Genomic DNA, 15,895 nt, shown 5'->3' with positions numbered 1-15,895 from the left:
AATATTTTTCTGCTCAGTTTCTCGCAGTTTAAAATGGCGGCGTTGAGCAGCGCCGAGTCTCCACCGCCCGTCTTCAACGGAGACGCCATGGACCGTGATCCAGAGCGGGAGAGGGGACTGGACGAGTTGGGTGCCGGTCTTGACCCAGTATGTTCCGGCGGGATCACCGAGAGTCAGCAGGACATTCCTGAGGAGGTAACGTTATGCAGTTGGAGACGGGGTAGACGGCGGCTAGGGAAGTCGGACGCTGAGCGGAGATAGCTGGATGTAAATCTCCAGGAAACACCGGCTGTAAAAGCGCTAGTGGTTTAGCTAGCTAAAAGGGGCTATCTAGTAGCTTGGGTAGACATGCATTGCAGGTGACGGTATGATACAGGACGTGCAAATCATGATATGACACACTATGCATTGGTCTAAATTGCATATTAATTTAATTAAGCAGAAATTTTCATGCGGTGTTGTTTTATTCCGTTTATTTTTGTTGTTTGCACACTCAATGTTTATTATTAGGCCTTGCAAACTCGCTGCACTAGCTAGCTATATTTCATTCCCTTTTACCTTTTTCCCCTGAAGCTTGCTTCAGCTGTACTGTAGTTCTAGAGCAGGTACCTTACCTAGGTAACTAGTTACCTCGCGTTAGGCGCAGTATAATCAGTGGGGTTTGGGTCCAACCTGGTCAATCTGATTTTTTCGTTAATTTGGGTTATTTTGCCTATTTTGACGCATGCACACTGAAAATAGCAAACGGCAGGTTTGGTGTTTCTCTCTTGGAACAAGATGGCTATCTTTAGTAAGCCAATTTAACATCATATTTCTCCAACGTTATAGGCAACATGCACCATATTTCCATAATTTTATTTTGTGTCTTACTCTGTTTGCAAAGCAGGGCATGGCCGTGCATGGCTCCGCGTTGTTTTGGTTGAATCAAGAATAACGTTACATTATTTATTTTGCATTTTGAAATATTAATAACGTGTCACTTGGATATTAATGTACACAGTGTATGTTGTAGGCTAGTTGGCCTGTTTTGTGTTTGTCCCCAACTAAGGATATCTAACGCTTGTTTGTTGGTAAACTTGCACGGGTTTCGGAAGTTACCTTCCTACAGTTTAAAAACAAACGGAATAAAACAACAGTAGAAAACAAATAATTCAGTGGATCAAAGTAGATTCAATACCACGTATTTCCCTAGTATTGACATCCATTTCGTCCTGCATTTTGTAGCCTAGCGCTAGTTACTCCGGCCAAAGACTTCTCTACATTTTCTAAAAACTAGAATATAATTTGCGCCATTACCTTGGAAGAATATTTATGAAGCTGCTTGTGCATGGAAAAATGTTGCTCTCAAGCACTCAAAAAACAACAGGACAGAAGCACATTTTGTGGAATCGGATATTATTTTTTAAAGTTTTAAAGTAAAATACTAATGGAAAATATTTTTATGCATAGGCACTGTCTATCAAAGTTGAGAAATTGACAGCTGAATCAGTATTTTTGAAATCGTTCATAAGACACACTGAACAATAACTGTATTCATGTTGAAGTACAATAACTGTGTTTAAGCACTTGGCAATGAAATGAACCATGTTCTCAGAGCATGTGTTGCAATCCTATTTGTCAATCACCTGCTCACCAGTTTTCCATTGAACTTATATAGCCATTGTATTTATATGAAGAATTTGAGGACAATTTATTGTGTCACAGACAAAGATGCCATAGGCAGTGTCTTTGTTACCTAGCTTAACACCATTTAGACCTTTTTAAAGGTTTGTATTGGGGCTGCCCATCCCTGTTCATGGCAATCTGCTGTCCTGTAGGCTTTAACTCCAGCCCTAACAAAACACACATTTTGAAGTGGACGATACAGGACGATAGATCTCCAGAAACACGGTTTGGGCAGCCCTGGTGCATGTATTCAAAAGACGGTATGAAACGCAGCAGTAATTTTGGACATCGTATGCAATGCCCCTGTTGGCTGGCCAGATTGGTTTCCCCATGGTTTAGCTTTCGTTGGGTTTGGGGATGTGAGCACCCTGTTCCCACTCAGGACAGTGTGTTATACATAATTTAAAGTGTGCTGGCCATGAGTTGAAGGGTGGTGCTTCTGCCCCCCCCTTTTTTTTTTTTTTGGATCTGTAGAGTCCTTGAGGCTGAGGATGGACTTCTCCTATGCAGCACTGCGGACACTGTCTGTGTGGCTGAGCCCAGCATGCAGACATCACAGCGCCCTTCAGTGGAGCCCAAACCCTGTTATTAGCTTCTTCTTTTTTTTTGGCAGGTTGTGCTGATGTTATTGTCCCAGGAGGTTGGTGTGGCCCACTTCTGGCCCAGTCAGTGGAGCTTGTTGCCGCTGGTTACCAGCTTTCAGGCAGCAGGCAGGCAGGCAGGCAGGCAGAGGGAAAGTGTCCTCGTCCTGTTTGTAACCGGACTGGTTTACGGGTCCTACCTCTGTTTACCTTCTCAGGAACACGTTTTGTGGCTTTGCCGTGGCCTGGTGGCCTCTCTCTCTCTCTCCCGGCCGTTCCCTTGTGCAGACTCTTTCAGGGCTGGTCTCTCTCTCTCTCTCTCTCTCTTTCTCTCTCTCTCTCTCTCTCTCTCCCGGCCGTTCCCTTGTGCAGACTCTTTCAGGCCTGGTCTCTCTCTCTCTCTCTCTCTCTCTGTCTCCCGGCCGTTCCCTTGTGCAGACTCTTTCAGGCCTGGTCTTTGAGCGGTTCCCTGGCTCAGCCGAAAGCTGGGATGAATTCCTCAGGAAGTGGGTTAGTGCAGAGAGGCCTGATAAAGGCAGCGTTCACCACCGGCTCGTGGAAACGACACTCTTCTTCCCAGTGGTTTTGCCTTTGAATTAGGTCAAGAAGAGTTTTGTGCAGTATACATGAATTTGGCAATCCTGTTACATAGAGCGGCAACTACTAACCCACTCTGTTGTAAACGCATCGATTGTATTTCCTGAATTTAATGTCCATTTCTACGTAGGTGTGATGTCAGTGTACTGTACAGGATAGTATACAGTATTGTTGCAGTGAAGTTCCTCTTCTGTCCTGAACGTGATGGTGGCGCTGTTTCCCCAGTTTCCGTTGCGGGTAGCCTTTACCAGCTCGTGCTTGCCGAAGGCGTGAAAAGATGGGCACATCAAATAAGAGGGAATTCAAAATAGGTGGTTAGCGGTCGTGTGCGTCAGTGGTTCTGGCTTCGGATTTCTGCTTCCGGGAGAGACGGCTCATGCCTGGTTCTTCCTGATGGGTGTCACGCATATCTGGGAAGAATAATGGCGGATCTCTATGAGGAAGATAAAGTGATCTGGAGAACTGAGGCTTGTGTCTGATCATAAACGCGTTAGACCGTACGCATGTGTAATTATATTCTGTGGGGTGAGGTTGTTTTTTCCATTGTGGCTCAGCGAAACGTGTTTATTTTTGCAGATTTGGAACATCAAGCAGATGATTAAACTGACGCAAGAGCACCTGGAGGCACTTTTGGACAAGTTTGGTGGCGAACACAATCCACCGTCAATATATCTGGAGGTGAGTGTGGAAGATTTACCCAGTTACTCGTGATAACTTCATTTACCGTTTTTGGGTGGCCACTAGCTATCCATTTCTGGCCAGAATAGTTTTTTTTCCCCCATTTGTAAATCTTTGAGGAACCAGTAAGTAAGTATGGAGGTAACACTGTGTGTGGAGTAATTAAGGATCTGGAGTATTGTAACTTTGGAGTAACCTGTGAGCTGTGGCAATTGAGTGACACTTGTGTAAGTTGTGAGCTGCGCTTGAGTAAGGTTGGAGTAAGTAGTAACCTGTGTGTTGTTGCTGAGTAACATTGATGTAAGCCGTGAGCTGTGGCTGTCTCTGCAGGCCTATGAGGAGTACACCAGTAAGCTGGATGCCCTCCAGCAGCGGGAGCAGCAGCTGCTGGAGGCCATGGGGAACAGCAGCCATTTCTCCTGCTCCTCCCCCACCCCAGACCTGCTGGACGTGAACATGGGGGGGCCACAGGGGGCCCCCCAGGCCCCCTCCACCCTGGCTGTCCTGCAGGCTCCGGTGGACACCTCCCGCGCCAACCCCAAATCCCCCCAGAAGCCCATCGTGCGAGTCTTCCTGCCCAACAAGCAGAGGACAGTGGTGAGCACCCCCTAGTGGCCAGGAGGAGTCAGGACATGAAGCTTTGAGACACAGTGGTCACTTATAGACTCACATATTGATGCTATTCATTTATTGATGTGTAATATCTGAGCTCTGTGTCCGCTTGCCCCCCCCCAGGTCCCGGCTCGCTGTGGGATGACCGTGCGCGACTCTCTGAAGAAGGCCCTGATGATGAGGGGGCTCATCCCGGAGTGCTGTGCCGTCTACCGAATACAGGACGGGTATGTTTGCAGGGGGGGCTCCCCGTGGGACTGGGAAAGGTGTTTGGCTGTTCTTGCCAAAACTGTGATCGCTCCCATTCGGCCCTACTCAGTGTGCACGTGCTTGCCTTACACCAGCTGAGCCTAGGAACAGGTTTCAGGTTAGGTTCAGATTACACGGGACTTGCTTCATTTTTTTAGAATGCAAAATCCCTTATTTTCCACCGATGTAAATGTCTTGGATGTGGTCGCACCGGTTGCTTACATAGAAACAAAGAATTCATGTCCTCACGTTGCCCAGATAGTTCAATATGAGGTATTTATTCGTATTCAGCAGTTACAGAACATGAGGTTCAGGCACGGATCCTCTTCTCACCTCTGCCTCTATCTCTGTGTGCTCAGGGAGAAGAAGCCGATTGGCTGGGACACGGATATCTCTTGGCTGACGGGGGAGGAGCTTCACGTCGAGGTTTTGGAAAATGTGCCGCTGACAACACATAATTTTGTAAGTATATTTGCAAGTGCAAGCGCCGGCATTACCTAAGAGCTTTCCACTGTGGTGGGGGGGGGCGAGGGGGGGGGGGGGGTTGCCATAATTTGTCTTTCAGAAACTGACATCGCTTTGATGAACTGCATGATTGACTGTGAGAAGAATTCCTCAGTTGAAAGAGTAATGGTGGAAGTGAGCAGTCTTTTTTTGAAAAATTTAAATCGCTAGAATGAGCGGTAATTGTCTCAATTCAAATTATGGATGTTTTATCCCCCCCGGCCCCCCCCCCCCCCCCCCCCCCCCACACACCCTAAATCTCAGGAGCTTAAATCTCTTCCTGCCTGTGTCTGTTAGCAGCACATCAGTGTCATTTTAAATTTGGACAATTCCCAAAATTAGGTCTGATTCAAATTCTGGAAATTCACAAGTGCCTATAATGCACTATGAGAACCTTCATTTTTTAAATGTCATGAATTGGCTGTGGATTCGTTATTGTAAATTGTCTGAACCGAGAGTGGAGTTGACCCCCCCCCCCCCCCCAGCCTCTGGTTTGGAGCAGTGCCAGCCGAAGACCCCCTGATTGTGATGATGATGATTAGGGTGGTGATGATGATGATGGTAATGATGATGATGATGATTGTGATGGTGATGGCGGTGGTGATAACGATGATGATGATGATGATGGTGCGTTCGCAGGTGCGGAAGACGTTCTTCACCTTGGCCTTCTGCGACTTCTGCCGCAAGCTGCTGTTCCAGGGCTTCCGCTGCCAGACGTGCGGCTACAAGTTCCACCAGCGCTGCAGCACCGAGGTCCCGCTCATGTGCGTCAACTACGACCAGCTGGAGTGAGTACCCCGCGCCGCCTGCGCCCCCCTGCATGCCCCTGCGCCCCCCACGCCCCTGCACCCCCACGCCCCCCTGCATGCCCCTGCGCCCCCCTCCACGCCCCTGCGCCCCCCTCCACACCCCGCGCCGCCTTCACCCCCCTCCACGCCCCTGCGCCCCCCCACGCCCCCCAACAACCCCCTCCATGCCCCTGCACCCCCAACGCCCCCCTCCATGCCCCCCCATGCCCCTACGCCCCCCCACGCCCCCTGCATGCCCCTGCACCCCCAACGCCCCCCTCCATGCCCCCCTCCATGCCCCTGCACCCCCCCACGCCCCCCTCCATGCCCCCCTCCACGCCCCTGCACCCCCAACGCCCCCCTCCATGCCCCTGCACCCCCAACACCCCCCTCCACGCCCCTGCACCCCCTACGCCCCCCCACGCCCCCCTGCATGCCCCTGCACCCCCAACGCCCCCCTCCATGCCCCTACGCCCCCCCACGTCCCCCTGCATGCCCCTGCACCCCCCAACGCCCCCCTCCATGCCCCTACACCCCCCCACGCCCCCCTCCATGCCCCTGCACCCCCAACGCCCCCCTCACCCCTTAAACGTACACCGGCCCCCTGAAAAACAGTCTTTCGTGAGCCTGGGGGACCCCTAGTGAAGCTGAAACATTCATGTGTTGTGACTCGCCTCTCCCCAGCCTGCTGCTGGTGTCCAAGTTTTTCGAGCACCACCCCATCAGCCCGGAGGAGACGTCGTCGGAGGGCACCACCCCCGTGTCGGAGGCCTGCCCGTCCCTGCCGCCGTCGGACTCCCCCGGGTAAGAGAGGCGTTCCCACGGAGACCGCATCGCGCATTCTGACCGGTGTGGGCAGTGCTGGCCTGGGATGGGAGGGTCAGCTCAGTTTCAAACAGACTGAAATTAAAGTCTTTGAAAAAGTCTTCTTAGAACACTGAAGTGGCTGAACTGAAATGGACTTAACCCTATCCAGACTGAGAGTGGAAGTGATGTGAAATAGTAACCCCCCCCCCCCATCTTAAATGGTCTGTAATTCTGTTATTTCTGCCCTCCCCCTGCAGGTCTATGTGCCATCCCTCCTCCTCCCCCTCCAAATCCATCCCCATCCCGCAGGGCTTCCGGCCGGGGGACGAGGACCACCGCAACCAGTTCGGCCAGCGGGACCGCTCGTCCTCCGCCCCCAACGTGCACATCAACACCATCGAGCCCGTCAACATCGACGTGAGTCCAGCCGCGCGCCTGCTGGAATAACCTGCAATAACCTGGCTTTAGAGCTCCTGTGTCATTCAATTGCATGATGGTTGGAGGGCGTGTATGCATTGTGCATATCAATGTCTCTCAGCCTCAGCCTCAGCCTGCAGGGGCAGCTGGGCCGGTCCCAAGCAGAACTGACTGCAGTAAAACTGAGAACTGTGTATGTTATATTAGCATAAACGGCCCTAAACTGGAGTCATAACTGGAGTGCAGGAAAGGTTGAGAGAGAGTGGTGCGTGCGTGCGTGCGTGCGTGCGTGCGTGCGTGCGTGCGTGCGTGCGCGCGTGCGTGTGTGTGTGTGTGTACACGTATAAATGACCCTTTAATGCATAGCTAATCGAGCCGTTTGTGAGGCCTGAATCCAGCGAGGTGTTGAGAGTTAATGGGCTCGGTGTGCAGCTCCAGTTACCGTGTTGTGCTCTGGTTTCAGGACTTGCTTGGAGGCCCGTGTCTGCAGAGGTCAGAAGGAGGTAAGCGTGTCTCCGGCTTCGATGCACTCCATTGTTGTCTCCCGCCATCTCGTCTGTGCTTTACGTCAGCCACACGCTCCCATGGAAAGGTTGAGTCGAACCCGATTCGTCAGGGGTGTTTTTTTTTCTTCATACCCCTGTCATGTAGTTTCCATTCGGCATTAAGGGAACTGCAGATCCATGACATCCTTTCAGCCTCATTCCCTTTTACCCAGAATGCATGGCTTTCCATTGTGCGTCAGTCTCTCTGCTCGCCCGGTGGAGGCCTCTGCCAAACGTGGGCCGAGCTGGAACCTTCGCACGTTCTGCAGATGAGCTGACCAGTTCTGTTTGAGCTTTAGAGTCAAATTGTGTGCTCCAAAAAACTTCAGTGGGGTTGCATATCTCCCTTACTTTGATCCCAGAAAAGTAAGCATAAAAATTTGAAGGAAAAGGCTCACTTGCACAGCCTCCCCCAACTGCAGAGCGTTGATTGCACACTTTCCTTTTACTCGTTTATTTTGTATCGGTTCTTTTTGCCACGTTTTCATCTTGTTTAATGGCCTGGCGGTGCTGCAGACCTTTGCCCCTGGTCTGGAACACAGGAAGGGGAAAGGTAGCCCGTCAGTGGGGCTGCACGTCTCCCAGCATCCTCCTCTCTGACGCCGCCTCCTCCTTAGCTCGCCACCAGGGGGCAGTCTCGCGCAGAGATGCTCCAAGACCGGGGGGGGGTGGGGAAGGGGGGGTCTGAGGGAGTTCCCTGGGCGTCCTTGGCCTGTGATGTGTGTCTGTCTCTCTCCCCCCTGCAGCCCCCCCGACCCAACCAGCTCGCTGTTTGAGGAAGCCCCGAACGCGGACCACGAGTCCCCTCCTATACTCCTACCCCAATGACATTGTGTTTGATTTTGAGCCTGGTCCTGTCTTTCGAGGTAGCTAGGCCTTTGTGTGTACCACACTACTTTCCTCTCTCCTGCTCATTCTCTCTCTCTCTCTCTCTCTCTCTACGTATCTCGCTCTCACACCCTTCACAATCACTACCCTCACTGTCTCGAGCTTCTCCAGTGATAGACTCGACGCCATTTTTATTCTAGTGGGAATAAAAAGGAAATATATCCACCGCAGATGTAGGTCTGAGTGTGATGTATTTCTCGGGGTTAGATCGCACTCTCCCCACCCCCCTCCTCCCTTGATAGGCATCATTCAGTTGCTTGCAGGGAAAGCAGTTAGCAGTTAGCACTGGGACCAGGCGCCTATGGGAAAGGAGTTGGAGGAATGTGTATTCTATGTGTGTGTATATATATGTGTGTGGTCAAATCAAAAATTGGGAACTTGGGGGCGGGCGGGCGGGCGGGCGGGGGAGGGGGGGGTATAAAGCTTCGGTTGTTCCTTTACTGCAGACCTTCCAGTTCAATTGTCCTCAGAATGTCAGGGTCACAGGGCTTCCTTTTATGACAGAAGATGGATCTCATCATAGACTGCGCATTGTTTTTTAAACATGAGATTAGATTTGTTAAGCGCTTCTCAGACCTTTAAATGTGGTTTGTCCTGGAAGCAGGTATGAGCAAGGCAATGTCTTTAATTTTATATATTTTATATATTACCCTTTGTAACTTATATTGATAACCATAAGTAATTACATTTTCTAAGCTGTTGCCTTTTGTAAACCAGACAAACGGTGACAACATAAGCCATATTTCTATATCAGGCAGATATTATTTCCACATTGTTATTCTTTTATTAAAATCTGTCAGGGAAGTTGACGTGGGACATAAGAACGTGCTCGTGTGCCTTATGCAGTCGATGTTTCTCTCGAACGCTGTAGTTTGTTCTTCACTTGAAGGCGAGCCGTAGGACAAGATGGCGGAGATTGCTCCTTGAGCTGAAGTTGGGTGCAGAGTGGGTCTGTGTGTGGGGTTAGGGCTCATGAGCTGCCCCCCCATCCCCCTCTCCCTTCCCTCCCTCCACAACCCCCCCCCCAAACCCCTCCCTCCACAGTGCCAGACTGCCATGCCCCACGGCACCCCTCCCCCCCCCCCCACCCCCACCCCCCGGCCCCCACACTGCATGTGTCTGTGTGACTCTCCACCGCCATGATATGAGACCGCTGACCTGCTGCGAATTTCCTTTCTTATCGTCTCTTCTCGGACCACCCTCCATTTTCTTTTTTATCCGTATTCATTCCTCCTCCATCTCCCCCTCCCCCCCCCTCCTCTGTCGCGCCCTCGCCAGGTTCCACCACGGGGCTCTCGGCCACGCCCCCGGCCTCGCTCCCCGGCTCGCTGATCAGCGTGAGGGCGCCCCAGAAGTCCCCCAGTCAGCCCCGCGAGCGCAAGTCGTCCTCCTCGTCCGAGGACCGCAATAAAATGGTGAGCCGCTTCACCTTAACTCCAGCGTGAACAGGGGCGGCAGTGTAGTATAGTGGGTAAGGAGCTGGTTTTGTAACCTAAAGGTCACAGATTTGATTCCCGTGCTTCAGTATATATCCAGCTGTATAAATGCATGCAATGTAGATGCTGTGTAAAAATTTGTCCAAGTCCAAGTCGCTCTGGATAAGAGCATCTGCTAAATGCATGCTGTAGTGGAGCCTACAGTTTAAGTTTGAGTCACTCGTGATAAGAAACAAAGCTGAAGTGCATTGAAGAGTACAGGTAGTTTAGGTGCTGTGTGAGTGCAGTGGGAGGGAGCTGGCGGGTGATGGGGGTTTGCTAACTGAAGGACTCTCCTGTAGAAAACGCTGGGCCGCAGAGACTCGAGCGATGACTGGGAGATCTCTGAGGGCCAGATCACCCTGGGCCAGAGGATAGGCTCCGGCTCCTTTGGAACGGTCTACAAGGGGAAGTGGCACGGTAGGACATCCAGGGGGGATCTTAATCTGCCTCCACAAGTCTTCCGTTTTCCAAACACTGTCCACACACAACTGAATTTCACATTTGTGTGAGGAATAAGGATTAAAGATGCTCAAAAATGAATCCTTTCCATCAGATGCTTACGTCATAATGACATTTAGGAACTTTTACATCACAGAGGCATAAGAACTTTTGCATCACAATGACATGAGCTTTGACATCACAATGACATGAGCTTTGACATCACAATGACATGAGCATTGACATAATACCATTGGATGCTGTTTGATAATACGGGACAGTGGGTGCAGCAGGTTTGCGGTGTTGATGTTGGTGTTAGCGGCGCGTGCTGAACACTTGTCTCTGCAGGGGACGTGGCTGTGAAGATGCTCAACGTCACAGCACCCACTCCTCAGCAGCTGCAGGCCTTCAAGAACGAAGTGGGAGTGCTCAGGTGAGGGGGCGGGGACTCCTCTTCATAGACCCCTCACGAGCTCCTCATAAACACTCAGTTTGACGCTGGTGGATGACTCTGTGTCCTCTCTCCCCCTCCTCCCCTTCCGCCCGTCCGCGCAGGAAGACGCGCCACGTGAACATCCTGCTCTTCATGGGCTACACCACCAAGCCGCAGCTGGCCATCGTCACGCAGTGGTGCGAGGGCTCCAGCCTCTACCACCACCTGCACATCATCGAGACCAAGTTCGAGATGATCAAGCTGATCGACATCGCCCGCCAGACCGCGCAGGGCATGGAGTGAGTGAGCCAGGCGCTGGACGGGGCCGCACGCCACGCGTTTAACCAGACGCGGCTGGGGCTGGCGTGGAAACCTTTTCAGAGTGACGGCTACAGTGTTGTGTGTGAAGGCTGTCTGACACCGTTTTTGTTTCTGTCCTGTTTAGCTATTTGCACGCAAAGTCCATCATTCACAGGGATCTCAAAAGCAACAGTATCCTTTCCTGGACTGGCAGAAAAGGGTCCTTGTGTTCAACTGTATTCAAATAATAAATGAATTTTGTGTGAATGTGTCGGCTCAGAGGGATGGAGCAGTGCATTGTGGGAAGAGTTCTGTTTTTCTCCCTTCTTCTTCTTTGGTCCTTAACCCTCCCGCCCCAGACATCTTCCTGCATGAGGACCTGACGGTGAAGATCGGGGACTTCGGCCTGGCCACAGTGAAGTCGCGCTGGAGCGGCTCGCACCAGTTCGAGCAGCTGTCCGGCTCCATTCTCTGGATGGTCAGTCCTGTCCGTTACTCTGATTGGCGGCTGTGTGTATGACCGCCTGGTTCTGACGCTGTTTAGCACAGAACACGGCTGCTTGTTTTTTGGGTCATCTTGTCCCTCTCCTCCCCTGACTGACGCTCTGGAGCGTCCGAGAGGATTTAAGGATTGGGCGAAACGTTCCCCCTCTCTGCTCCTCAGGCTCCGGAGGTGATCCGGCTGCAGGACAAGAACCCGTACAGCTTCCAGTCCGACGTGTACGCCTTCGGCATCGTCCTGTACGAGCTGATGAGCGGGGCGCTGCCCTACTCCAACATCAACAACCGAGACCAGGTGAGCAGGGGGGCCGCCCTGTACCCCAGATTTAGGGGACCGCCCTGTACCCGAGAGTTAGGGGACCGCCCTGTACCCGAGATTTAGGGGACCGCCCTGTACCCGAGAGTTAGGGCACCGCCCTGTACCCGAGAGTTAGGGGACCGCCCTGTACCCCAGAGTTAGGGGACCGCCCTGTACCCGAGATTTAGGGGACCGCCCTGTACCCGAGATTTAGGGGACCGCCCTGTACCCGAGATTTAGGGGACCGCCCTGTACCCGAGAGTTAGGGCACTGCCCTGTACCCCAGAGTTAGGGGACCGCCCTGTACCCGAGAGTTAGGGGACCGCCCTGTACCCGAGAGTTAGGGGACCGCCCTGTACCCGAGAGTTAGGGCACCGCCCTGTACCCGAGAGTTAGGGGACCGCCCTGTACCCGAGATTTAGGGGACCGCCCTGTACCCGAGAGTTAGGGCACCGCCCTGTACCCGAGAGTTAGGGGACCGCCCTGTACCCGAGATTTAGGGGACCGCCCTGTACCCGAGAGTTAGGGCACTGCCCTGTACCCCAGAGTTAGGGGACCGCCCTGTACCCGAGAGTTAGGGGACCGCCCTGTACCCGAGAGTTAGGGGACGGCCCTGTACCCGAGATTTAGGGGACGGCCCTGTACCCCAGATTTAGGGGACCGCCCTGTACCCGAGATTAAGGGGACGGCCCTGTGCCCGAGATTTAGGGGACCGCCCTGTACCCCAGAGTTAGGGGACCGCCCTGTACCCGAGAGTTAGGGGACCGCCCTGTACCCGAGAGTTAGGGGACCGCCCTGTACCCCAGATTTAGGGGGCCGCCCTGTACCCGAGATTTAGGGGACCGCCCTGTACCCCAGATTTAGGGGACCGCCCTGTACCCCAGATTTAGGGGACCGCCCTGTACCCCAGATTTAGGGGGCCGCCCTGTACCCGAGATTTAGGGGACCGCCCTGTACCCCAGATTTAGGGGACCGCCCTGTACCCCAGATTCGGGAGCTGACCCTTTAAGTTACTAAGTGCAACAAAATTAGATTAAATCCAATGGCAGTTGAAAATGGTGGCGTACGATTGGACAGGTGCCGATTTTACACTTCCTGGTGCGCTCACAGCACCAGTTTCCCTTAACCTCTTCTGTTTGTCCAAGGTTCCTGTTCCTGTTCCTGGTCGCCACGGTAACATCCTCTCTCTCTCTCTGTGCCGCAGATCATTTTCATGGTGGGGCGGGGCTACCTGTCGCCGGACCTGAGCAAGGTGCGCAGCAACTGCCCCAAGGCCATGAAGAGGCTAATGGCTGACTGCCTGAAGAAGAAGAGGGAGGAGCGGCCTCTCTTCCCCCAGGTAAACCCCCCCCCAAAAAAAAACATACAACAGCAGGACCTGTGACCTTGGTCTCATTTCCTGTCAGAACAGAAATAGCGCTGCACCCCAGTTGGATACCAGTCAATACTGTTTTCAGGGCAGTCTGTTCGCTAAGATAATGGCAATGCAGCTCATGAATTTGGAAGAAAGAAATCCTCTGAATATTGTGGGCATTTTTCAGTTCATGAATTGAATTTCAGTTCATTTTATGCATTGAGTGAATTGAAAATGCAACTGACCACCACCACACTACCAATAATGGTAGTATTAGTAACAATAATAAATGAAGGGTTAAATTTCTTCTGTGCTGTAGATGGTCTCAGAGAGCTTTATAGTGAAGAAGGGGCACTCCCCTCAGTCACCCTGGTGCTGTAATTGGGGTTGAGAGGGTCTGTGGGGTCACCCTGGTGCTGTAATTGGGGTTGAGCTGGAGCTCAACGCCCTAAAGACAGTAGAGATGGTAGTGGACTTCAGAAGGAACGCAGCCCCACCCGCCCCCATCACCCTGCATGACTCCCCAGTCGACACTGTGGAGTCCTTCTGCTTCCTGGGCACCATCATCACCCAGGACCTCAAGTGGGAGCTGAACATCACCTCCCTCACCAAGAAGGCTCAGCAGAGGATGTACTTCCTGCGGCAGCTGAAGAAGTTCAACCTGCCAATGACAATGATGGTGCACTTCTACACTGCCATCATTGAGTCCATCCTCACCTCCTCCATCACCATCTGGTACGCTGCTGCCACTGCCAAGGACAAGGGCAGACTGCAGCAAATCATTCGCGCCGCTGAGAGGGTGATTGGCTGCAATCTGCCATCCCTCCAGGACCTGCACACCTCCAGGAAAAGATTGTGGCCGACCCCTCCCACCCTGGACACAAACTCTTGCAAACACTCCCCTCCGGCAGGAGGCTGCGGTCCATCAGGACCAAAACCTCACGTCATAAGAACAGTTTTTTCCCGACTGCAGCTGGCCTTATCAACAAGGCCCGGGATCCCCACTGATGCCACTGTCACTGTACTGTTATCCTGACCCCCACGGACACCAACAGACAGCACCTGTACTTAAAACCACTTTATCCCCTTGCACTATTGTTATTGTTTTGCACTATGTTTATGTTATGTTATGTTATGTTATGTTATGTCTGTTATGTTTTTTACTGTTGTTCATCTTACTCTATTTATCTTATTTTATGTTCACTGTTACGCACCACCTGACCAAAACAAATTCCTTGTATGTGTAAACCTACTTGGCAATAAACCCGATTCTGATTCTGATTCTGAGAGGGTCTGGATTTGTCTCTTTTTGGGGCAGATCCTGGCCTCTGTGGAGCTGCTGGCTCGCTCCTTACCCAAGATCCACCGCAGCGCCTCGGAGCCGTCCCTGAACCGGGCGGGGTTCCAGACCGAGGACTTCAGCCTGTACGCCTGCGCCTCCCCCAAAACACCCATCCAGGCTGGGGGGTACGGTGAGTGGCCCCGTCCAGCGATGACATCACACGACGCCGATTCAAATTCGCCAGGTTTTTTTTCTTGGCAGTTAAAAAAAATGAGCTTGTTCGATTAGAATGATCTGTCTGGGGGAAAATGCAGACTGTGGCAGATCTTCAGACGGGCCCAAAGTAGCATATTAATTTATGAATACGAAAAGCCCGCAGTCGGGTGCATGTGTCACAAACCCAATGGTGCGTACTGCGTAGGAGTGCACGCGCCCTCCATTTTAATTGGCCTGCAGCCGCTAAAGGAAGACATTTCTGTGAACGCCTTATGAATGCATTACATTTTCACTCGATATTTATCCCTTTTTGTGCTTTTTTTCTCTTTGTCCTAACAGGGGAGTTCTCGGCATTTAAGTAGCAAAAACCGATTGTACCAGTTACCATCCCTTGTCACTTTTTGAAAAAGAAAAAAAACGTCTTGTGTTCCTACAGTGGGTTCATCCATTACAGAAAAAATGCTTTCCAAAAGAAACGTGCTGTTTTCCTCCTCTCAATCCTAAGAGCGCCGGCTCTGTGCTGGAACGGCAGAATAACAATCTCTTGAGGAGAGACGTCACGATCACAATCACAAACGGGCACTCAGAGCAAAAATAAACTTGAGTGAAAAACAACAGCCAAGTGAAATCAAAAGAAATCCGTTGGGAGACCCCGTAGGAGGCTGTGAATTGGGCCCCCCCGCAGCGCTGGAGAGGGGGAGAGGAAGACAGGATGAGGAAGAAGAAGAGGAGGAGGAGGGAGGGGCTCAGCCGAAGAGACGCCTCATCCCCTCCCGACACCAGGGGGCGCCGTGCGAAGCCAGCCCGAGTGCTGGACGCCACTTTGACCAATGGAACTGGAGGGCTGAGAAAGGAGCACCCAGCCCCGGTTGCTCATTGGCTGGCACCGCTCAGTGAGCTGGTGTCGGAGCCAATCCCTGAGGAGCAAAGTGATGGGCGCAAAGGTCAGGTCAAACCTTTTGGAAGATGACTTGAATGATCCTTTTTTTTTTTTTTTTGGGTATGAGGTGGGGTAACTTTTTTTTTTAAATGAGGAGCGAGAGCTCGTTATCGACTTTATTTCTTTATCACGCGTTGACACGAAGATTCCAAATTGCATTCCACCGCGTGCGGATTGGCTGCACCTCGGTACGGGTCAGAGGTCATTCCTCCAGGAGTATCTCCACCATACCCGCGTTTCTTTGGACTGCTTGCTTCACAAAGCTATTACCCCGATCGTGTGTGTGTACAGACCCCTTTTATTTATTTATTTTTAACAGGAAGT

The 15,895-nt window shown here is 52.0% G+C and overlaps 1 protein-coding gene across 2 annotated transcripts; it reads left to right on the top strand.

Moving 5' to 3' along the window:
* Positions 1 to 15,100, top strand: braf (B-Raf proto-oncogene, serine/threonine kinase). Of its 2 annotated transcripts, XM_035401820.1 has the most exons (20): positions 1 to 195; positions 3,420 to 3,521; positions 3,852 to 4,118; positions 4,257 to 4,360; positions 4,742 to 4,844; positions 5,526 to 5,674; positions 6,359 to 6,478; positions 6,739 to 6,898; positions 7,362 to 7,401; positions 8,190 to 8,309; positions 9,610 to 9,746; positions 10,109 to 10,226; positions 10,596 to 10,680; positions 10,803 to 10,979; positions 11,126 to 11,172; positions 11,340 to 11,458; positions 11,645 to 11,776; positions 12,984 to 13,118; positions 14,452 to 14,605; positions 14,971 to 15,100. In XM_035401820.1, the coding sequence occupies exons 1-20, from the start codon at positions 34 to 36 to the stop codon at positions 14,991 to 14,993; spliced, it is 2,454 nt and encodes an 817-aa protein (XP_035257711.1). In that variant the 5' UTR covers positions 1 to 33; the 3' UTR covers positions 14,994 to 15,100. The 2 variants fall into 2 exon arrangements, with proteins under 2 accessions (XP_035257711.1, XP_035257712.1); XM_035401821.1 differs by lacking the exon at positions 8,190 to 8,309.
* Positions 15,101 to 15,895: the final 795 nt, after the last annotated feature.

This window comes from Anguilla anguilla, chromosome 19 (genome assembly GCF_013347855.1).
Source record: "Anguilla anguilla isolate fAngAng1 chromosome 19, fAngAng1.pri, whole genome shotgun sequence".
NCBI classification, from domain to species: Eukaryota; Metazoa; Chordata; class Actinopteri; order Anguilliformes; family Anguillidae; genus Anguilla; species Anguilla anguilla.
The sequence above is the reverse complement of the archived record's forward strand: the minus strand, read 5'-3'. Positions and strand labels throughout refer to the sequence as shown.

What these genes read in the sequence shown, in the direction of transcription:
- braf (XM_035401820.1), top strand. Translation starts at nt 34, where the DNA reads ATGGCGGCGTTGAGCAGCGCCGAGTCTCCACCGCCCGTCTTCAACGGA. An exon ending in CCAACAAGCAGAGGACAGTG is followed by an intron (nt 4,119 to 4,256) that starts GTGAGCACCCCC and finishes GCCCCCCCCCAG; the next exon opens with GTCCCGGCTCGCTGTGGGAT. An exon ending in CTACAAGGGGAAGTGGCACG is followed by an intron (nt 10,227 to 10,595) that starts GTAGGACATCCA and finishes TTGTCTCTGCAG; the next exon opens with GGGACGTGGCTGTGAAGATG.